Source organism: Peromyscus leucopus, chromosome 12 (genome assembly GCF_004664715.2).
Source record: "Peromyscus leucopus breed LL Stock chromosome 12, UCI_PerLeu_2.1, whole genome shotgun sequence".
NCBI classification, from domain to species: domain Eukaryota; kingdom Metazoa; phylum Chordata; class Mammalia; order Rodentia; family Cricetidae; genus Peromyscus; species Peromyscus leucopus.
In genome coordinates, this window is record NC_051073.1 from 72622060 (window position 1) to 72645262 (window position 23203).

Consider the following 23203-nt stretch of genomic DNA (forward strand, 5'->3'; position numbering starts at 1 on the left):
GAAGGGGACGTGGACACCCCTGACCAAGAAGCTCTCTGCAGTTGATGAGGGCTGCTTAGAGAGGGAAACTTCGTTTTCTTCAACGGAGTGACACTGGGTATATCAACCACCCTCTAGGGCGGACCTCATGCTGGGGAGGAGTTAAGCGAAGCAAAGTGGACTCCATGGTCTTCCTTGTTCTTTTTGTTTGTTTTGAGCCTCAGAGGGGTAGATTGGCTTTGTGTGTGTCTGTGTCTCCCCTCCCCCTTCTCAAGAGCGAGAAGGAACTTGAAGTTGGGAGGAATTCAGGAATGGAAGCATATGATTAAAATATACGCTGTGAAAATATTTTAAAATGATTTTTTAAAACAAAGCTGGAGGGTAATGATAGAACCTCGTCTAACAACATTGTCTTTTATCATTAAAAAACAAACAAACAAAAAATAAAACAAAACAAAAAACAGACAAAAAGTTACCAGAGACTGAAATCATAGCCACAAGCTATACAAAGAGCTTTTAGGAGGACAGTAGGTCCCGTATGTTACAATAGACCCATTAGGTTAAATCACCTAGTGACGTTATAGCTATTCTGTCTTACGTGTATCATGTCAGTTCTGCATGAGTGAAGATGTTTAAAATATTAAAAGGAAAGAGAGAGAGAAGTGGAAAGGTGGTTGGAGTCTGAGCAGTTTGTACCGGATACCACCCAGCATACAGCACCCGACCAGCGTGGCCCAGAGTGGGGATTCACTCTCCTTTCCATTTCCGGTCAACACACTGAGATGAAGCAGCAATAAGAGGATGCATTTTATTCGCCTTTCTACATTTGATCATCTGTCTCCTTCCCATTCCCACCACCTCTCATCTCGTGCACACCGCTATGGGGAGCCCTGTTTGTGATTCTCAGGGCGGGAGGACCAGAGGGTTGGTCTCCCCTGCGGGCCCTGGGCACTCAGTGGAGCGACTTTCCTTTCCAGGGAAAGGCAAAACCACCAGCTTCTTTTCCTCAGGCCCCAGGTAGAGGAAGGAAACATCCAGCTTCTCCCCCTGAGGATCCGTGGTTAGATCCAGCTGCACAGGGAAGGCATCCTCAGGACTCTTTTCCTCGGCAGCTTCCCCAGGGCTCTTTCCCTTGGAGGCTTCAGGCTTCTCAGCATCCAGGTCAGGGAGGTGCTGGACAGATCCTTTTGGAGCAGTTACGGAGGGGGAGCTGACAGGGGCTTTGTTCTTCTGAGGGGCCTCGTCGTCGTCTGCGGAGGGCTGTTTCTTGGACTCCTGGGTAACAGCAGGGTTCTCACCTCCAGGGACCTGAGCCTGAAATAACAATGTTTTCAAATGCACCATTCTACAGGGAATGCCCTGCCGCCTCCAGCACCAGGCAAAGTAGTTTTGTGACTGCGTGTCTGTAACATGGTGTTGGATAGCCTAGGCTCAAACTCTTCCTCTCCTGCCTTAAGTCTTCTGGGTGCTGGGATTACAGGCTTACAGGATGCTTACAGAAACCAGCCACAGCAGCGGTTCTCAGCCTTCCTAATGCTGCCACGCCTTAATACTACAGTTCCTTAGGTTGTGGTGACCCCCAACCACAAAATTACTTTCATGGCTACTCCATAACCGTAATTTTGCTACAGTTATGAATTGCACTGCAAAAACCCGTGTTTGCTGACGGTCACAGACCAACCCTGTGAAAGGGTCATTCACCTCCCCTGGGGGTTGCGACCCACAGGTTGAGAACCGTTACAGGGATGGGCCTCCTGATATGAAGATTCATCACAAAACAGGTGGGGGTCAAGTGGAACCAAGGCCTGCAGAAGCTGGTCAGCAGGTCTCCCCTTTTCAGAGCGGTGGCCCAGAGGGGCTTGAGGATGGACCCCGAGTCCCCAGGGAGCTTGCCTTTTCTCCTGGGAGTGGCAGCAGGTATACCCTCTTTTACTGTGTGTTTTGTGCCAGGCCGGGTACGGTTGGTTCCCTCCATCCAAATCCTCCCCCTGGTCCATCTTAGAGTTCAGAACAGGCAGGTGATGAGGGTAGGTGCCAGTGGCCACACAGCTCACAGGGACAGAGAGCAGGGATGAGGCCCAGGCAGTCTGTCTGACTGGAACAGGCTACCCCACAACAAGTACTTAGTATTGTGGAGAGGGATTGGACGTTTTCACGGAAGCGAGTCTCCCTGAGATGAGAGAGGTCTCTCCGAGGTACTGAATTTCACACCTTGAACGCTTTAAGCTGTGCATGTTTGCCATTCACTGTTCCTGAGTTCTCCCTTATCCTACAGGGCCACACCGAGATTAAAGCAGTAGGGTAACTTTCTTTCCTGTAGCTGTGGGCTTAGGTAGCCTAAGTAAACTGACCCTGGATCTTGGGAAAACCAAAAGGGGGTGGGGCATAGGCACCTAGAGAGGAGAGGGATCATCTGATTCCATGGAAAAACACCGGGGTTAGGATGGTCGGGCTCACTGGGGAAAGCCACGCTCCTGCAAGCCCAGCAGCCTGAGTTCGAGCCCCCAGAACCCACATAAAGGTGAAGGGAGAGCAAACTGTTATCAAGTGACCCTCTGACGCCACGTGTGTGCCACGGCACACGTGCTCATACACTTAAATTGTGCAAACACGCAATAATGATAACATTAAAAAAAAAAACAACAACAACAGATAAATACCTGAGGTTCGAAAAACTCGCACGTCACAGACACAGACTTTTCTAAGGGTCCTTGAATCAGGGAACCGTGGCAAAGACCGACAGGCTAAAGGAAGGAAGACGTCATGTGAGTTTTAAGTTACCGGTGAGCAGAGCCCTGGCTTTCTGCTTGTGTAGACACACAGGTGCACCATGCGTTTCTGCTCCTGCCTTGAAAGAGGGCAGGCTCCACACCAGTTCCCTCTGAATTATCTAAAAACAACCAAGTCCAGCTTGCTTCTGGCAATGGTAACAGTTTCAGGAAGTTCCTCCGGTGTCTACACACTGCCCACTGCCTGGCCTGGGTCTGTCCTTACACATTGCCCACTGCCTGGCCTGGGTCTGTCCTTACACACTGTCCACCGCCTGGCCCTGGGTCTGTCCTTACACACTGCCCATCACCTGGCCCTGGGTCTGTCCTTACACACTGTCCACCGCCTGGCCCTGAGTCTGTCCTTACACACTGCCCACCGCCTGGCCTGGGTCTGTCCTTACACACTGCCCACCGCCTGGCCTGGGTCTGTCCTTACACACTGTCCACTGCCTGGCCCTGGGTCTCCCCTTACACACTGTCCACCGCCTGACCTGGGTCTGCTCTTACACACTGTCCACCGCCTGGCTCTGGGTCTACCCTTAGATCAGTGAGGAAGATCAGTGGTTTCCTCCCTATAACAGTGCTTAATGTGTTCTGAATGAAGTTTTGTCTTCTCAGGCAACAACACTCTCAGCTCCTTCACCTTCTGACTATTTGAAAATGAATTTACTTTTTAAAAATTATGAACGTAATAAATCATTATTTAGAACTACATAAATGAAAAGAAAGAAACCTGACCTGTAACTCCATGAATGGTTCTCATTACTTGCAATCCTTTAATCCTTTTCTTCTATTCTTTTTTCTATGCATGTATATTTTTCTTTTAAGCACTAAGACCATATTGCATAGGATATTTTATAACTATTTTGCCACTGAACAATATATTGCAAAAAAATTTGTGTGGCATTGGACAGTCTCTTATGTTTTTCTTGGTTGTTGTTGTTTCGATGATTATCTTTATAATGGCTGTGGCTGCCTAGTATTTCTCTGCATTTAATAAAGCCTCTGTCAAACAACTAGATTTGATCTAATTTTTTAAAAAATATTGAAAATATCTTTTCATGTCTCTCGCTCTGTAGACCAGGCTGGGCTTGAACTCAGAAATCCCCCTGCCTCTGCCTCCCAAGTGCTGGGACTAAAGGTGTGTGCCACCAGGCCCTGCCATCATATATCTCTAGTTTCTTCCTTAGAGTAAATCCTTATGTGCTGGTTTGAATGAAAATGTCTCCTGTAGGCTCAAATATTTGAATTCTTGGTCCCTACTTGGTGGAACTGTTTGGGAAGGATTAGGGGGTGTGGACTTGTTGGAGGAGGTGTGTCATTGGGGGGTAGGCTTTGGGTTTCAAAAATCTACACCATTTCCAGTTAGTTCTCTCTGCCTCCTACTTCTGGATCAAGATGTAAGCTCTCAGCTACTGCTCTAGCACAATGCCTACCTGCTTGTTACCATGCTCCCCACCATGATGGCCATGGACTCTAACCCTCCAAAGCTGTAAGCCCAAATAAACTCTACCTTCTATACATTTCCTTGGTCATGGTATCTTATCATAGCAATAGCAAAAAAAACCAAGACACCCTAGAAGAATTATTTTAAGGTCATAGTGTACGTACATTTTCAATGAAAAGTTAACTATTGTACTAAAATGCTGCCTCAAATTCCAAAGAAGAACTCTTAAGTACATCCACATAAAATTTACCAAAATACATCTGAACAGGCTGTCTGAATATTGCTCTATATCCCTTTCCAGGTCACATGAAGAAAAGACCAGAAATTCTTCAAGGCGGGAAAGTCATTAACGTAACATGGTACCCCAGCCTTCCCTTTTGCTCTTCACCACCGTGGCTGAGAGAACCTTCCAGAGAAACTGCAGGTGCTTGTGGCAAGAACAGCTGGCGACTCCACGGTAGCTGGAATTTTGTGAATTATCAAAGCTTGTGCACTCCTGGGTGTAGCACTGGAGTGGAGGGGATCGTGACGTCTGTACTTCAGCATCGCCACTCGCCGGCTGGTCTGATGGAGTCAATTGTTCCAGTTTCTTTTTAAAATAAATAGCTCTCCCTGGCCCCCTCTCTGCACGCTGCCTGATTTCCATTTGTACGAACTGTCTAAATGAACAAAGCTATTGAGACAGGAATCGGGTCCACAGTTTTCAGGGGTTTCAGAGGGTGGCAATGGGGCCTGGCTTCGTGGAGATGGGGTTTCTTTTGAGAGCTAATAAAAGCATTTAAAGATTATGAAGTGGTTATGGTGGCACTGGACTGTGAATATACTACAAAAATGGAATTATCCACCTTACAAGGATAAATCTTATTGTGCATGAACTGTCTCTCAATAGAGCACTTACTATAAATAAATACATAAAAGTATTTTTAGTGAGCCTTGTGCAATTGTGCTCCAACACACCTTGCTGATTGACGTTCCCAGTATATTTCTGACAGTTTTGGGGTACCTCCTCCCTTCCTTATTTACTTAGCCTTTCTTTTGTGAAGAGTGGTCCAAAGAATGGAACACCATGCCGTATTCCACGTCCTTTTTGCAACCGTGTTACATTGATGACGAAAATCACTCTTAGAACCAAATAAATCCCATCACCGAGTCGAGACCTGCCCAATTTCTAACTCTCAAGGGATGGAGAAGCACCCTGTGCTCTGTGACATCCCCAGTGTAATTTGTGCTCACCAAATCCTGGTGATCTGGGAACGCATACAGATTGTACAGACAGCCTGGGAGCACTCACCGCAGAGTCAGAGGACTGGAGGGAACAGCTGGCCTGGGATTTGGTACATGATGACTCTTTGATCAAATAATCCACAAAGTAAAAAGGGCCAGCCACCCACTGTCATGAAATAAAAGTTAAGACATTAAAAATCTTACCCCAGGGAAAACTCAGGATTGGCAACCTTCCTTGAACAGAATTGTCACCACACAAACTCACTGCTCCTAAAAGTCCCCATGGGCACCAAACTATGTCAGTAATTCTGCTGTTTAGAAGACATAAATCAGTGCCTTTCCCTGTTAAGGGTGTGAAGGGTGCCATAAACATTTTCTCTTAGACAGCTTATTTTTCCTTATGAAGATGTGTCTTCTATTTATATATTTATTTACATAAGAGAGATAACAACACAATTGAAATAAAAATGAGCCTCCTAGTCCATAACTCATAAAACTCAGCACCTACCCGAGGCCTTAATGAATCAAAAGTTGTCTCGTTAAACCGTCCATAATCAGTCAGGAAACAGTGCACTTATGTCCCCCACAAACCCACATGAGACTACGAATCTGTTCTTCTGGCTTTAAGGTTGGAGAAATAAAATCAAGTCACCTGACACTTGTGCAAATCTCAAGGAAAGCCAGAAGCCGTGGCCTGAGGGAATGTGCAGCCGATCTACTAGAAATGGGTCTGTAGAGAAAGGATCTCAGGTCCTAAGCAGACAGAAGGCCTATGTAGTCTCCCCCCAACTGAAGACCTGCAGCTACAGTCCGTGTAACTAACCCGGGCATTTTAGTTTTACCTGGCTAGTGGCCCGAGTGACTTTGACGAGAGAGTACTGCTTTGAGGGGCTCTCACTGTTGAACTTCGCAAGCGACTCCGTGGCAGCTTCCAGAACTCTGGGGTCCGACAAGTCAACAGGGCCCGGGCAGTCAGGGCACATGAAATGAATCTTTCTTTGAGAAACTATTGACGAGAATAGTTTATTAATTTTCAATCCTACTGAGAGTCATAACCATACAACTATACCACAGGCAAAGACTGAACTAAAATGATACCCAGTGCTGGCAAGGTTGCGGTGAGAGAGACGTTTTTCTGAGAAAGCATTTAGTTGTCGGCAGTATGGTAGTTAGCGGTGGTAGGACTTTTTCTTTATCTTTCCCTCCCTCCCTCCATCTCTTCCCTCCCTCCCTCCGTCTCTTCCCTTCCTTTTTGTATCCCAGGCTGGCCTGTGCAATCAGGGGCCTTTGCCTCCTGGTCTTCTCGCCAGGGCCTAGGTTGCAGGCATGTGCCCTCGGGCTGGGCTTCTGTGGTGCCAGGATCTAAGCGGGGCTGCACGTGTGCTGGGCAACTCCACCACGGCGGCTAACGTCCAGTCTTAGCACTGTCACTTTCGGAATCAAAAAGAAATCCGAGGGAGACAGCCTTCACCGATCACTAATGGACTTCTTTACCGTAGGAATTTTGATCAGAAGCGCACAGGACCTGCCCCACCAACAGTCTGTGGGTTACACAGAGTCAGAGAGAGCCATGAACGTGGCTCGACAAGAAACTGTAAACATACTTAAAACATTATGAAAAAAAATTTTTTGCAACTCAATGACACAGTTCCTAGGTGTGAACTTTGTAGATGACAATATTGTATTTCAATACCCAAACAGTGGACACATCAGTCCCCTCCCTAATTCAGTGTCCTTTCTCCTTACTGCTCCTGCAGACAATGGCCTTTGAAAGGCTGGCATTTCATTATTGCCATGATTTACTTATCTGTGGTCCTTAACATCAAGAATAAAATCTAACACATAGTGAATATTCAGTAGAACCCTGTAAGGTCAGTAGATGATATCATGATGGCAGAAACATGCGGCCTTTGGTTAGAAAATGCAGATGAGTTAGAAGGTAAAATTGGTCACACCATGACGAGGCTACAGGGAACAGTGACACTATCAATACAGTCACAATCTCTTTGGGAGGAGCTGGAGTTGGCAAATGTGTGATCACCAAGCCAGAGAATCTGCCTTGAACTGTTTTCAGAGAAAATCCACTTTCTTAATCATTGAACATTGGGGATGGAGGAAGACGGTGGGAGAGCCATGTCCACGGCTTGCCACAGGGCCTCGTCACCCAGTCCTGATACCTATGACATTACTGGCACTCCTCAGTTGCCTTCTGATTTATTTCAGACTGGCCCTGTGTTTGCGCTGTAAGCTGTGGCTTGTACAGCATTTACTCCGGGGCTTCCTTACTCTAAGGAAGCAGAAGCAGCAGCAGCAGCATGCAGCAGCAGCAGCATCGTGGCCACCTGGAGCTTGTTAGAAACTCAGGCTCTCAGGCCCCGACAGGCCAATGGAATCAGCATCTGCACTCAACAAGATTCACACGGAGGGTGCATGCCCATAGTCTGTTAGGCAGACATTTCCCACCTTCCTATGCAAGGGACTCCTGCGTTTCAGTGACCTTCTCTTGTACAAAGCAGGATCCAGAAGGAATGTACCCACTTATTTCAACTGTCCATTCATTTTGGCCTTATTCTTGCCTGCTATTCAGCAACAGTAAAGACTTCTGAAACTTCATATGTACTAGGAAGTCTTTAACTGGGGGAGAGGGATGAGCACCCCAATAGGACAGATGATACACAACGATAAATCAAGGTCTTGCATGTTCTGAACTTTGAGTGCTTTAGCCAAAGTGGGTAAAATGTCCATTGGGAAAGCAACATTCCTTTCTTGAGTAGAGAGCGCCATGAAAGCAGCATTGGGGGCCTTCCTTAAAGAAGGAAGGGGTTTGAGTTCCGGGACAGAGGTCAGCAAGGGCATTCCCAGTTTCCACTGGGAGAGACGGGAATGTGTGGGGTGTGTTCAGACACAGCCATTGCAAGGGGGACCAGGGGACAGTGGTGTAGACAGAAAGGAACCTGGGACCAGCTGCTGGCATTGTGCCACTCATGGAAGATTGAGGATTTGGGATCTGAAGCAGGTTGGCACTATGGCTCTTGATAGCGGTTTAGGGAGAGTTCCCTGGAGAGGAGGAGGATGTATGAGTGTCAGCAGGGAGGCGGTGCTGGAGTACTGAGCAGCGGGTGCGGTGGGGGGACAGAGCAAGGGAGGAGAGCTGCGTGCCAGCTTGGCAAAGGCTTAGTTAAATGCTTTTTTTCTGTCTTTTGTCAAAATGTACAAAAGCCTCTTGACTCTTACCTGGGCGAAGAGTACAGTTATAAGCAAGTAAATAGAGAACTCTTCTTGGCTTGTTAATGTGAAACAATGCTTTGCATTGACCATAAACCTAGAAAAACCAAATATATTTGATGGCGTGATGCGGGGACCCACGAGATGAGTTAACACCCCTGCTTCCTACTCTACCCCCCATCCCCTGCAAGTGGAATGTTAATGTAACGAGAAATCAAGTAAAATCAAGTTCTGTGGTTTGGGGGTGGCAAGAAGTACTGTTTACCATCACACTGTCTAACCTACTCCTGAGACCCGGCCACCTGCTCAGCCTGCTCACACTTAGGTGCTGATCACCGAATTCTAACCGCAGGGACAGAGCAGAAACAGTTTCCATTGCCACGCTCCGAGGCCACGTCAGCACGCTGTCTTTCTCTGTCCTTGGTCTTTTGATAGCCTGATGCCGGTGAGCATGGGGACCAGGAAGCCACAGGTTGGAGGTGGCAAGGTCAGAGACAAGCACAGGAAAAATCAGGGCCTCCAAATCACACCCAGAATAAACATCCCCTGGCCAGGAGCTTCAAGTTTGAAATTACACGAGAAATCAACTCCTAACCTGTGTGCTCATGAGCAAGCACTCATTTGTCTGTCAGTGACCCATGTCACTAAACCAACTATAACAAGAGGGCACACAGACTATTTGTTTTTCAAAATCAGGTGCAGGTTGGCATGTTTGGTCAAATAATAAGGAAAGGTGATCTTGGTCAAGAAGTTTATTCAAACTCCCTCTTGTCATCCATGGCTGTCTGTGTCAGTGCATGGAAGAGATCCCAGAACCACCGAGAGGCAGGGCCAAACTGGCTCCACTGGTTTGGCCATCTTTGAAAAGGTGAGCTCAAGGTCAGAGAGATGGCTTAGTGGTTAAGATACTTGCTAGTCTTCTAGAGAACCGGAGTTTGGTTCACAGCACCCATATCAGGTGACTCACCACCATCCGAAATTCCAGTTCTGGGGGAGGGGGGTTCTTACAACATCTTATGGTTGCTGTGGGTACTGCATGAATGTAGTACACACACACACACACACACACACACACAGAGAGAGAGAGAGAGAGAGAGAGAGAGAGAGAGAGAGAGAGAGAGAGAGAGAGCACCAAGGCACCCATACACATAGAAGAATAAAATAATTATTTTAAAAAAGGAGAAAGGATGAGTTCTGAGGCCCTTTAGTTCCATGCTTCAGGAAGCTCTCCCAGGAGCCCCTGGTGATCCTGACAGTGTAAGTCACCCCCTTTCCTATCTGCAAACCTCATGTTAATATTCATTAAAACAAAACCAAGCAAAAGCAAGTAAGCTACCCTCCATTGCTGCGCTCTCTCTCTCTCTCTCTCTCTCTCTCTCTCTCATAAACGTTGGCTCAGTGACTGCCAAAGGGTCTTAGGGTAGAAAAAAATTTGGGGGGACCTTTTGAAGTCAAATCAATAAGACCCCAGTAGGACATCACAGGACCCTCCCTTCCCGACTAACTTGGTTCTCTCTCCCATACTAGAATAAGCGCGCAGGTCCTTTGCTTGGGAGGTGAGAAAGAAACCCACAGATGGCAGATCGCCGGCACCTGGCAACAAGTACTCACCGACTCGTGCAAAACCCGCGGATTGCAGTCCTTCTGTGCCTTCTTGCTGAGCACGTGGCAGTCAGTCTCTAAGACATCCAGTGTGAGGTAGAACACAGATCCCATGTCCTCCTGCGGGAGGGTCGGAGAAATACCCCACCCCACATGAAACAATCTCAGGACAACTAGACAAACAGCCAAAGCATGTGTGTACAACAAAGCCTTCTGCACTGCTGGAACCTAGATGTGACAGAGTGGCTCACTCTTAGCACTTGTTCCCAGGGACAGCAAGAGTGTCCTAGCCCACCTGCTGACAGTGGCGGAGCACTGTGTTTCCAAACTGGAAAGCACCTGTGGACAAGTAGCCCTAAGTTGCCAGCCCCTGACTGTCTGCAGCCTGTCCAAAGGCTGTCCCAAAGGCTGTCACTTGCCTGGAAGTGCTCCCAAACATCGTGCACTCGGGAGAGGCTCAACTTGTAGCCGTCCTTTCGGTCTTGGTTGAGGCTCTGCAGGGCAAAGCCCGCGACTGCCCGTACTTCCGTGTCGTTACAGCTCCGGGGAAGCGGAAAGGAGGCGAGGGGTGTCTGGGGAGGAGAGCGAGCCACGCAGCATGCGGCCAGGGCGCAGAACACCAGAAGTCGAAGTAGAGCCATTCTGTGGGGAACCAAGGTCCAGGATGAGGTCGGTGTGTAGGGATGCCAGGATGGGCCCTATTGTGGGGCCTCAAGATTGACTTGAAATAGTTTTAAATAATGGCAATCAGACTGGCTGAATGTGACTTGAAACACCATGTCCTAAATATCACCTTGATCCAAACACGGCGTCTTCTGAGTCAACATTTTGGAGAGGGTTTGTCAATGTTCTAACCTTAGACCTGGAGCATGGCATTCTTGTGTGCACGCAAACAGTCCTAAGTTTCCTAACCTTTTCCCAGCAATTACAGCCATGTTTGATGTTTGATGAAGACACTGGAGACCTGGCTTCTGTCCAGGTCTCCGTTTGAAACACAGGGGCCTGGCACCGCTTTCCATCTTTCCCACAGAGGGTCTCATGTCCACACTGTTACCTGGGCAGGAGCACAGAGGCTTGGTCTTACCAGCTGACCTGCCACCGCCTGTCCAGATGAGAGTCCTAATCCAGCTGGAACTGAAAATAAGGACAACTCAAAATTTTCCCTTTCTAGTGCCCGTATCTGTCAGGAAAATGTGCTTCATCTCAAAATTGTATTTAAGGGGAAAAAGATGAAGAGATCCTAAAAGGTTTTCCTTCACACTCTAGACCTAGTCTTCCTTTTGTGACCAAAAAGTAAATTCATTAAGAGACCCAAACCCGATACTGTGAAGAGAATGGTGATGATGATGATGACCATCATCATCATCATCATCGAGACAGCTCTGGCTGTCCTAGAACTCGCTTTGTAGACCAGTCTGGTCTTGAACTCATGGGGATCCGTGCCTGCCTCTGCCTCCTGAGTGCTGGGATTAAACTGACCATGCTTCCTGCCTCTCTCTTTTAGCTCCCATTTAGAGCCCAGGAAGGTTCTACTTATTAGGGCTATATGAAAAGCAATTTATTTATTTATTTTTATTGTTTTTACAGGGCCTTGAACTTGCTATGTAGCTGAAGATGGCCTTGAATTTGTAATCCTCCTGCATCTGCCTCCCGAGTGCTGGGATTAAAGGTGCATACCACCATTCCTGGCTACAAAAACAAGCATCTTTCAAAACTTCTTTTCGTCTAGGCCTGGGCCTCGCATATGCTGGGCAATTGCTCTTCTGTTGAGCTCCACCACAGCGGTTTTTGTATGAGACAGGGCCTCTCTAAGTTCCCCAGTCTGGCTTGGAACCTCAAGCCTGCTGCTTCAGCCCCTCAAGTTTCTGGGGGTACAGGTGTCCACCACCATACATCACACACACACATGCACACGCACATGCACACACACACACACACACACACACACACACACACACCAGCAGAAGTTACCAAGAAAGCAAAGACCTGAGTCAGGAAGGGAGCCTTCAGATTAGGCTGTCTCAGAAAGCATTCCCTAAGATGAGCAACACCTCAGTCCCTACCTCCACCTCTACCCCTGCCCAGGCTTTCTGTGCTCAGACATATGGGGGTACTGCTGTGGCCAGCAGCACCCACATGGTGGGTCCTCCATACACAGAGCATCTTAAAGACTCAAAGCTTTGGGGTCAACACTATTCCAAACAGTTCTCCACAGCTACTGGAGCATATACAGGAGCTTTTCTGAATAGTGCTTACTTCTAATCCACAAATATACTTTGGGAATGTCTGTGTTCATAAATAAGGATTGCCAGTCTGTGAGGCTTTTTTCATGGGAACTTGGTGAGAGGGACCAAAAATTTTAACTAGGAGCGAGGTCTTCCAAGTGGCTAGACAGAAATGTCCCTCTAGTCTGGATAGAAATCCAACACGTAGTGAGCTGTGGCTGACCATGGTGAACTAAGTAAAAGGAGCCTGTTAATGCTACTCAAGTATCCAAATTCACTTAAAACTTTGATTTCATACTAAACCTAAACATAACATCCTGACATGTTTTTAACTAACACTACTGTTACTGAGAAAAAATTAATTTTATGATGTTTACCAAATAACTTAAATTTACTACGATAAATTTAATTGCATCATAGTTGAGCAGAAAACAGATTTTTTTTTCCCCTTTTGATAGCCACCGACAGATAACCAGGTAACGGCATTTGCTCCCTGACTCAGTGGTGGTACAGACACTCACTGAACACTCTAGAGACAACTTAGCCAGTCCAGACAGGTGAGAAAATCGGAGTTCAGAACGGGTAAAAATCCTGACTGAATCAAGGCAAGACCCGGCCTCGGAGCCTTCCCTTTTAGCACTTTTTCATCAAGTCTGGTGAGATGATGGCTGAGCCAGGAAGGGTGCTGGCTGCCAAGCCCTATGACCCGAGTTCAATTCCCGGGACCCTCACGGTGAAAGGAGAGAACTGACTTCTGAAAGTTGCCCTCTGACCTCCCACATGTGAGCATGCATGTGGCGCATGCACCACCCCCGCCATGCACACACACACACAAACAAAAGAGTGGAAAAGTATTTTTTTCATACCAGTGATAAGAGCAGTGACTGAACTGTACCCTTTCAGTTCCCAACCAGCAGAGGTGGGGAAGCCACTCACCTGCTGTGAGCCAGGCCGGGCGAATCTGTCAAATGTGCTTGCTAATCATGACCCTGCATCAGAAATCATCCGTGCAGAAGGAGGCCAGAACAGTGGCTGGCACGTTGCGAGGCGTTGCGTAATGCAGCTCCTAAGTTCTTATTGTGCAATTTTGCACAATACCAGGAATTGAGGTAGGCAATTGTTTGCAGTCAAGGGATAGTAAGACTGACGTGGCTTGAGCACGTCCCCAAGGCCCAGAGGTGGGAAAAGCAAATCACCTGTTGAACCCAGTGGAGAGGTGGTACCTTTAAGGAGGAGATTAAGTCCCACGGGCTCTGTCCTCGTGAGTGGAAAATGTCCATGTCAAGTGAGTGAGTTTGTTATACCGAGAGTCCTCCTCTTGCCTTCCGAGGGAGTGTGACACAGCCAGAGGGCTGTCCCCAGTGGGCGTCCCAGGCTCCAGAATGGTGAGCGGGATTCTGGGACAGCAGCACAGGATGGACCATGCTAATGCCATGCAGAGCCCGATAATTTTTTTCCTTTCTTTTCTTTTCTTTTTTTTTAAGTGAACAAGTTGTTAGTAAAGACTGACTTGCAAACCCAAATCTGAAGATCACAGTTCTACAGAAATGGGCTCTGGGCTGTGCTTTCAAACAGGAATAACATGAGAAAATGGTTACTTTAAGAAAGGGCAACACAAATTGGGAGCCCATTAGACTGGCAGGGGTCTGGAATTTAAATCCCTACAAAACAAAAGAGAACAAAACCAAAGCCAAACAAAGCCCAGGGTAAACTCCGGAGACTAGAAAACAACACCTGTCCTCTAGGCAGGAACTTTCTACTCTAACCAGAAAAAAATCATTTTGCTTCTCTTGTTTCTGCAACTACCTTTTATAAGTTTACCCTCTCACAGTCCTGGACTCATGAATTGATGAATTAAAAAAAATTGTTTTAAGTTTAAATGTGCTGAAGCTTTCCTTTATCAATTCAAAAATCAGATATTCAAATTCTGAGGTTCAAGACAGAGATTCGGGGTCAGCCAGCAGTGGACACAGGTTTGTGGGGTTCTCTCTGCCAGTGTGTCTGAGGCCTGAGGAAATGTCCTCAATACACCCAGTTTAGTGAAAGGCAGATGCAAACACGATGATAAAGCCCTAACCATATGGCAAACCCTGCGTCAGCCCTCGTCTGTATGAGCTGGGCTATTGGGATAACCGTTTTCAAGCCCATTTTTCCTCATCTATGTGGGGCTTTGAACCATGCAATTGCTAAGGGCCCTTTAGGTCCAAAGGGATGGCGGCCTGCCTCTCTCTGCACTGAATGCCGTTCCATCTCCAGCGGCTGCTCTGGATGGAGCTTGTTTACCACCATCCGGGCAGTGGGTTCCATTATACCTGGCATTATTCCTGGGCCTGACCTCCTTCCAAGTTGCAGCTTATGGAAGCCCTAGGAGGGATGGCATAGGCCAGACTAGTTGTCCTACTTAAGGGTGGTCTCTAGAGCTCATTGATCCGCTCCTTTCTCTCTCCTCCTCACCCTTATCTTTCCTTCCTTCCACAAACACTGAACAAACTGGCTAAATATTGTTTTGTTTTGTTTTTTCTGATCCAGGGACTTAGATGGTACAATGATTCCTATTGTACAGGAAAGGTTAGACAGCTTACCCAAGGTTTACTGTGGGATTATGGAATTTTGAGTTCCGGCTCTTAAGGATCGACACCAGACAAGCACAGGGGAGACCTTCCTGCACGAGGCAGCATTCAGCCAGAGACTGGAGCCACCGTCCAGAGTGTGCCTGATGGGCAAGTGGGGAGGATGTGCCAGGGATGAGGGTCAGGGAAGGGCTGTGTTGCCATGTCCTTGCGCTCGAAACCTGCCCTCCTGGAATTTGAAGGGAGGCTGATAAGGCCTGGGAAGCTTAGGAGGCTTAGGAAGTTCACAAAGTTACAAGCCTCACAAGGCCACTCCCCACAGTCACTGCTAAGGTCAGAGGAAACTCTGAAGTGAAGCTTGCTCAGTTTCTGAGGGGAGATGATAGAACTTTTGTGAGCCAGATTAGAAAGGACAAATGATAGGCCGTGAGGAAGAACAGGAGCCCTCAGGCTGGAGTCACCAGCCAGGAAGCAAGAATTTCAACATAATGAACACTTGCTGTGAATGTTGCTAACACAGGGAGAATATTTCTTTCATATATTTCATATCAAAATAGCAATGAACCGGAGGTAAAGCCATGTCCTTGGGTTAGGCCTACTCTGGAAGGTTAACGTTATTTACAGTAGTAACATCTCTCCTTCCTTCGGCTGTAACCTAGACTTTTACCTCACCAGGTGTAATCCTATCAAGTCGCCAGGAACCAGCCCTTGACCTCACCGAGGCTCACTAGCCACCCCTTGAAGACAGTAGCGTCTATATCGACGGAGCCGTGTATATGACTACTGTTAAAACAGTGAAGCGTTTCTGAGAAGTCCACACTCTCTTAGGGACATCTTGCTTTCTTCTCAAATCTTTCCTATTAACCTTTGTATTTAAAAATCGTATCAAATATCTCTATCAAATCCTGGCTGCTTCACAATGGCTTGCTCTGAAATTCTTTTCTGCATCAAAGCCAAGGAACTGGTTCTACCTGAGCCAAGGGAAACTTGAACTCTAAAAGACCAGGGGAAGTCCTCAGGTTACTGCAGGAAACAGTGGCCGCCTCCACTGACAATCCCTCATGCTGGGGTGCTGATTTTCGGTGTAGCAGCCTTTGAGTCAGCCATGCTTTAGTGAGTAACTTCCCACCCAGGCATCCTAGACACAAAGAGACCCTGTGAAATGGTTTCTTTGGTCTGTTCTTGATGCACTATCTGTGGTGAGAATGTATTTCTTGATGTCTACGCAGAAATGGTCACACACAAGCAATTAAAGAAAGAAGTGGATCATTATATCTGCAGGAAGATGGATCCATATGGAAATCATATGAGAAGCAAAACAAGTCAGACTCAGAAAGACAAATACAACATGTTTTCTTTTCAGTGTGGAATCCAGATTTAAAATTGTGTGTGTGTGTGTGTGTGTGTGTGTGTGTGTGTGTGTGTGTGTCTGTATATGTGTGTGTGTCTGTATGCATGTGTCTGTGTGTGTGTCTGTCTGTGAGTGTGTGTGTGTGTTTGTTTTGCTTTCCCTAATCCATGTCGGCTTGCTTTCTAGAAACCAGATGCTATTTATTGCCCCCAACCCACCCAGCCCAAGGCCACATCTTGCCATTCTGTCTTAGGTCCCTCCTCCTAGAACTTGGCTCTCTCTAACTTTCATCACATTTAGACACTCTGGAAAAATTGAGACTGTTTAAAGCACATTTTCCTGTCGACGGTGCTTGCAGGGAAAGAATGCCTGCTGTATTGCAAGTGGGATTTCCTGTCAAAGTCCTTGCTGTGGAGAGGCCAGCAGTACAGACACTGTGTTCAATCAGTGGAGGTTGAATTCCAGTTCCGTACTCGCCAATGGGAACCCAGGAAGTTTTTTCCACACCACCTAGGCTAGGTGTGAGGACCAGTGAAAAACAGTGCTTGGCTATGGGCTTGACCTCTGTAACTTCACCCAAAAAGATCCTAAATAGTAAGGAAAGGGCAGGGAGGTGTCCACCCACATCACATACTTACAGTCCTGAAGAGAGATGCCTTCACAGGGAAGCAGCTTTCAAGATGGGGCTCAGTCTTGCAGCTCTCACAGCCAGGCTTTCCTGAAGACCAGGTGGGGTCACTGAGGCCAGGGGATCAACTCACAATGAGCCACTGGTGTGTAAACCAGAAGGCCGTTTGTTAATTTACGAGCCAGAGGGGTCCTCTCCCGGTGTTCCCAATAGAGCTGGAGAGATGCTGGCAGGCTCTCCCTCCGATTGTCTTTTTATAGCCTGCAGAGTGCAGCCATCACTTCAGAACCCAGGGAACAATGCACTGCTTAGCCGGGTTTCGGGGCTGGCATACACCCTGGGTACGCACTAGAGGCAAGGTCTTAGAGAGAATAGGCTCTAATTAGGTTTCGTGTCTGTCTAAGGAACCACCCAGCACTTGTTCCCACCTGGGCTTTTCCCAGTGTGCCTCACCGGCCCTTTTACAATCCCACACACAGGGTGTGGCTGTCTTGCCGATGTCCTTCTCCACCCATAGAGAAGCTGGTTCCCATAGGTCTCACTCAGGAGGTGGCTTTATTGCCAAAATCCACCATAATCAGTACTGTACAAACACTGACCTAGAAAGGCCGGCGGCGGCAGCATGCCAGGCATGGGTAAGTGCAGGGCGCTCACATGGAATGGCGAGGCGCGAGCCTGTGTCAAAGGTCTTGTCATCCCCTGGGATGTTACCATGCCTTTTCTAATACATACGGACGACAGCTGTGAAAGCAGCAGAAGCAAGGTCTGACCTCAGCCCCCTCCCCGCCCCTCATGCTCAAGGAAGTCTCTGGCTCTGGCACACTTCCGGTGGAAGCTCGGCTCATTTGCTTGTTTGGGAAATGAAGAAATGCAAGTATAGGGTAGAGTTTGGGAAATGAAGAAATGCAAGTACAGGGTAGAGTTTGGAGAATGAAGAAATGCAAGTACAGGTCAAGCAGAGCTTAGGGAAGGTGGGGAGTTTATGGCCGTGGGAAGCCCAGCAAATCCTGCTGGAGCTGGGTATTCCTAGCAGTGATTCAAAGAAAATTCAAAGCACAAATAAACAAAATCAATTCCTCAAAATATCACTATTTTCAGGGTATTCCTTTTTGTATAGTTTTGAATTTTAGGGCACTTGCTAATGTTTTCCACCTCCAGAACTGTAAAATTAACAAACAAAACTGAGTGGGGGAAGAATGAAATCCAAACGACCAAGAGTGAGCTTGTGTTCCAGATGAGTGCTGGGTGCGGGGGGGGGGGGGGGGGGGGGGGGGGCGGGGGGGGGGGGGGGGGGGGGCAGCTCGCCCTGCTGACACAGCTGCTTTTGAGCACGGTTCTTTGATCCTATAACAGCCTTAAAAGGGAAATGTGAAGTGGAATGGACGGACGTAGCGGGTCTAAAAACTATTTGCATGGATCGTGATGTTGAGAAACTGCCCTGAGAACCAAGACTGGGACAGAAGACGCGGAAAGCCTGGGGCTTTGGTTGGGTCCCAGAGGCCTCTAGTGAATTCAGATTTTGACACAGACCCTTCTGAACTGATTGATCTCTCCTACTATGTCAGCTGTAGAGGCCTACAACCAAGGAGACTTTACTTCCAGTCTTTTTCTTTTCTTTCTTCTTTTTCTCTTCTTTTCTTTCTTTCTTTTTTTTTTCAAGACAGGGTTTCCCTGGGTAGCCCTGGCTGTCCTAGAACTCTCTCTGTAGACCAGGCTGGTCTTGAACTCACAGAGATTTGCCTGTCCCTGCCTCCTGAGTCTTGGGATTAAAGGCATTTGTCCCCACACCCAGCTCAATCCCACTCTTTATTAGAAACCCAGGCTCTTTGACACAGTCGATTCCAGGGAAATGGAGAGTGGAAGCCGACCTTACGTAGACAGTAAGGACGAACTCAAAGAGTAAGTTTCTGTAAAAGCAAGCATTTGCAGGGAAGTCATTGTCAACTCTTGGACAGCCCGCACATAAAAATAATGACAGTAATCTATTAAACTGACAAAATAGTGACCCATAGATCCTTCAGTATGTAGTTGATGGCATTTCAAAGTCACTGCTTTGCATCCACCATTGTAATAACCAATCCAGGCAAGCATCATCCACGTGTGTAAAACATAGTGAGCAAAAGCTTGATGTAGAACAGGTTGCCTACAGTCTCTTAAGTATCTCCTCATAGATAACTCCTTTTGTTTTTTGTCAAGAGTAGTGTGTGTGTGTGTGTGTGTGTGTGTGTGTGTGTGTGAGTGTAGTGCCCTTGGAGGCCAGAAGAGGGCATCAGATCTCCTAGAACTGGAGTTACATGCAGTTTCTAGCTGTCCGAAGCAGGGGTTAGGAATGGAACTCTGGTTCTCTGCATTACTTGCTCTTAACTGGTGACTCATACAGATTATAATTTTAATGGGGAAAATGCAATTATAGAACAGAGAAACCTGAAAGATACCACATTAATCAAATGTTAAAATAAGGGCACTGATATTAGGAGAAACTGATTTTATATGCTTCCTGATAGTACATATGGACAAGGACATGACATCATTTTTGTGGTACTATGGGAAAGGTGATTGGTTTGAAGGACATTCTATAAAACAAAGATATTTTATTGTGCATCCACACATATATGTGGCTTATACATGTACATGCATAAGGGCACATGTATTCATTATCATGTTGCCATGACCAAAAGTGACTTATGGAAGAAAGAGTTTATTTCAGGGGCATAAGAATCCATCATGGGAGGGAGGGAGGGAGGAAGCTAAGAGCTCACATCTGCAAACATGAAACAAGACCATGCCTCCTTAAACCTCCTCAAACAGTGCCACCAACTGGGGAACAAGTGTTCAAATACACAAGCCCATGCAGGACATTTTATTCAAACTACTATAGCACAAGTGTGTGTGTGTGTGTGTGTGTGTGCGTGCATGTTTGAGCTATGCTATGAGAGCCTAGAGGAAAGACAAGAGTAAGTGTGGATGGGAAGATGTAAGGCAAGAGGTGACAACCCAGGGTGGGTTGACAGAGAAGATGGAAAGTGGGAGATTCCTAGACAGAGTGGGTGAGCTCTTTGCATTTCCTGCCCTTCCTTGTCACGGAATATTTCTTTACACTGTAAAGATGTGTCTCTGCCCAAGGAGCCTTCTGATTGGTTTAATAAAGAGCTAAATGGCCAATAGCTAGGCAGAAGAGAATAGGTGGGACTTCCAGGCAGAGAGAGAAAAACTGAGAGGAGGATTCTAGGCACGTGATTTCACCCCCAGACTGGGAGCAAGTTGGATGTGCCATACTAAGAGGTAACCAAGCCACATGGCAGAACATAGATCTAAAAAATACGGGTCAATTAAGTTATAAGAGCTAGTTAGGAAAAGGCCTAAGCTAAGTTCAAGCTTTCATAATTAATAATAACTCTCTGGGCCATTATTTGCAGACTGGCAGTCCAAAGATAGTATGACAAGAAAATCTACTACACTTCCTCACCACTATTCAGTAACTTTTAGTTAGTGGAAACCGAGAAACTTTCATTTTTGAAGTTGCAACCTTCCTACTTCTCAGTGTTCATGAAATGCATTTAATATCCTTCACTTTCCTTCACAATTGAGACATACGTTGACATCCAGATTCTCAGAGCACACAGAGAGTAGAGTGTGTAAGAGATTTGTGGTTGGAGACAGCGCTCTGCAACCCTCAGAGTTTATTTTGGGTGAAATGAATAAAGAATAAGCATCAGGAAACGCTCCTTTCTGGAGCTGGAGAGATGGCAGAGAGCTTAAGAGCACTGACTGCTCTTCCAGAGGGTCTGGGTTCAAGTCTCAGCACCCACAGGGTGCCTCACAATTGTCTGCAACTCCAGTTCGAGGGGATCTGACACCTTCTTCTGGCCTCGATGAGCACTGCACACACATGGTACACAGATGTATATGCAGGCAAAACATCCATACACATTAAAAAAAATAGAAAGAAAATTAAAATAGGAATAAATTAAAGTAGAAAGAAATGCCCCCTGAGGGGCTTTGATTTTTCCAATTCCTGAGCCAGGCTAAAGGCTCTGTAGCTGAGCCAAGCAGACTCCTGTGATTCTGGCCTAGAAGGCAATGTGCCAGAGAAAATATTAACTTACCCTTCATAAATTTCCTAGGAAACAGAGATACACTCATCATCGTTTAAAGATATGTGTGCTGGTGGTGGGGAGAGATCATTGAGATTGCATGAAGGAAGCTACTCCAAAGTCTGAGAAATCCTTTCTTTCTGAGAACCAGTGTCCTCCTCTTGGGTATGAGAACATCTCCCTCCCTCTGAAGGTGGGTGGGTGACAGGAGACCTTTGGGACATTAGACAGGCATGCCTCCAGACCTCTGATTTCACACCTGGAATAAGATCTACATTGGATCAGAATCGTAAGGTTAGAGATCGACAGGCCCTCAGAGAGGCTGTCGACCAAAGCTTTCTGTCTTGAAAAGGCACAAATCAGACATCTCCCTAAGAGCACACACCCAGCCACGGAGTCAGCGAAACCCCAAACCCCCAACCTTGTGTGCTCTCCAGCCAGTACACGATGTTTGTTGTTCTTGGCTGTCATGGGTCTTGTTGGGCCAATCCTCAGACAAACACACGATTATCCTTTAACTCCAGGGCAAACTCCCCTCGGCTTTGATCTGGATCTGGTTTCCTGGATGCAGGGATCACTGGCCTCTGGTGGGCTTACATCAGAAGAGGATGAGCTCAGGCTCTGGTTTGTTTTCACCCTTATCAGCCCTGGGGCTGGCCTAGACCAGAGGCCCCTCAGTGGGAGGAGGGGTACCTGGAGGGGTGCTCTGTTGGGACGGACAGAGCCAGACTTACACATGGTCGACCTGTTGGATGGAATTTGTGACTAGGTGAGTGACCTCAGGTACAGGTATCCCTCCCCCCCTTGATATCAGTTTTCTCAATGAAAATGTAGAGGCCGGTGAGACGGTCCAGTGGGTAGAGGTGATGCTACCGAGTCTGACAGCCACATGTTGTCCTCTGACTGACACACCCAGCCATGTGCATGTCCTCTCCCTCCACTCATGCACACTAAACAAATAAGTAAAATTGTAGTTTAAGAAAAAAAAATAAGTTAAAAAATATAGACGACATTCATATTTACACGAGACCATGCAGACAGCACATGCCTCGTGAATAGTGATGTTTAATAATTGATTTTTTTTCTTTTTTGTCCTCTGTCCAAAAATATCTATGTCTATGAATAGAGCTGGGCCTAGAGGGCTTAAATAAAATCCACTCCAAGCCATTCAAACTTTTCTTCTCATTAGAAGATTATCCCCAGTGTGAGCCGTGTGCTGCCAGAAAACCTGCGAGCAGTTGGGAAACAAGCCTGCTCCATTACACTGCTTAGTAAGTAATTGTTCCATATCTGAGATTTTCTTCTATGCATATACCACACCCATTTACTATGAAAGTAATATAATACCATAATTCTACATTGTAGCTTGATTTTAAAATCCAACAGTAGATTGTTAATAACCAACATATAAACAAACCCATTTCTATAGTTTAATTTTTAATTACTACACGGAAGCTTTTGGACAGTTGATGCAGTTATCCAAACCAGAATTCTCTCTGTAAGATGTTTAGATTGTTTCCATTTTTTTTCCCCTATGGTAAGCATTGCTTCAGTTAACATTCCTGTGGGTAAATCTGTTTAATTGTTGTTTCGGTATCTTCATTATTGTCTTAGTATAAATGACTCAAAGGAGGAGCCATTGGGTCCAAGGCAATCTCAGCTGTGAACTCTTTTGCTATGAATGCTCGCCAGTCACATTGGAATGACCCAGTCTGCAACAGCAGTGAGTGAGTCACCAGCAAGGAGCTTCCTGGGAATGCTGTAAGCACAGTAAACAGAAACCTTTCTCATGAAAGGGCAGGGAGGGGCTGGGGAGCCTTGCAGGGCTCATCCTTGGGCGATGGATCTGGATTCTGAGGGATAAGAAGGACGTTCCTCCACGTGAGTAATGCCCCAAGCTTTTCTCCAGTTAAGAAAACCCACAGCGTTGTGCAGGCACCGAGCTAGGTGCTGAGGATGCAGAACTGGAAAGCTTATCCAGCTGGCAAGATGGCTCAGTGAGTAGCGCACTTGCTGCGTGACCCTGATGAACATACACCAAGGTGGCAGGAGAGAAATGATTCTGAAAGTCACCCTCTGACCTTCAT

At 46.8% G+C, this 23203-nt stretch overlaps 1 protein-coding gene across 3 annotated transcripts; it reads right to left on the reverse strand.

Annotated features, from left to right (window-relative positions):
- Window positions 1-769: 769 nt before the first annotated feature.
- Window positions 770-17438, reverse strand: Fetub (fetuin B). 3 transcript variants are annotated; one of them, XM_028875211.2, is made up of 8 exons: window positions 17033-17438; window positions 10668-10890; window positions 10258-10368; window positions 8656-8743; window positions 6264-6427; window positions 5489-5587; window positions 2640-2723; window positions 770-1293 (listed from the first exon to the last, which is right to left on the reverse strand). In XM_028875211.2, exons 2-8 carry the CDS (start codon window positions 10887-10889, stop codon window positions 883-885), a joined length of 1179 nt encoding a protein of 392 aa, XP_028731044.1. In that variant the 5' UTR covers window position 10890; window positions 17033-17438; the 3' UTR covers window positions 770-882. The 3 variants fall into 3 exon arrangements, with proteins under 3 accessions (XP_028731044.1, XP_037065725.1, XP_037065726.1); XM_037209830.1 differs by lacking the exon at window positions 17033-17438 and adding an exon at window positions 13410-13517; XM_037209831.1 differs by lacking the exon at window positions 17033-17438 and adding an exon at window positions 13340-13432.
- Between the last annotated feature and the right edge of the window lie 5765 nt (window positions 17439-23203).

Bases quoted from the DNA above. Each gene is read 5' to 3' on its own strand.
- Fetub (XM_028875211.2), bottom strand. From the start codon at position 10,889: ATGGCTCTACTTCGACTTCTGGTGTTCTGCGCCCTGGCCGCATGCTGC. The intron at 2,724-5,488 runs GTGAGTGCTCCC...TCCTTCCTTTAG, and splicing joins TCCAGTCCTCTGACTCTGCG to CCTGTCGGTCTTTGCCACGG. The intron at 1,294-2,639 runs GTATTTATCTGT...TTGTTATTTCAG, and splicing joins GCGAGTTTTTCGAACCTCAG to GCTCAGGTCCCTGGAGGTGA.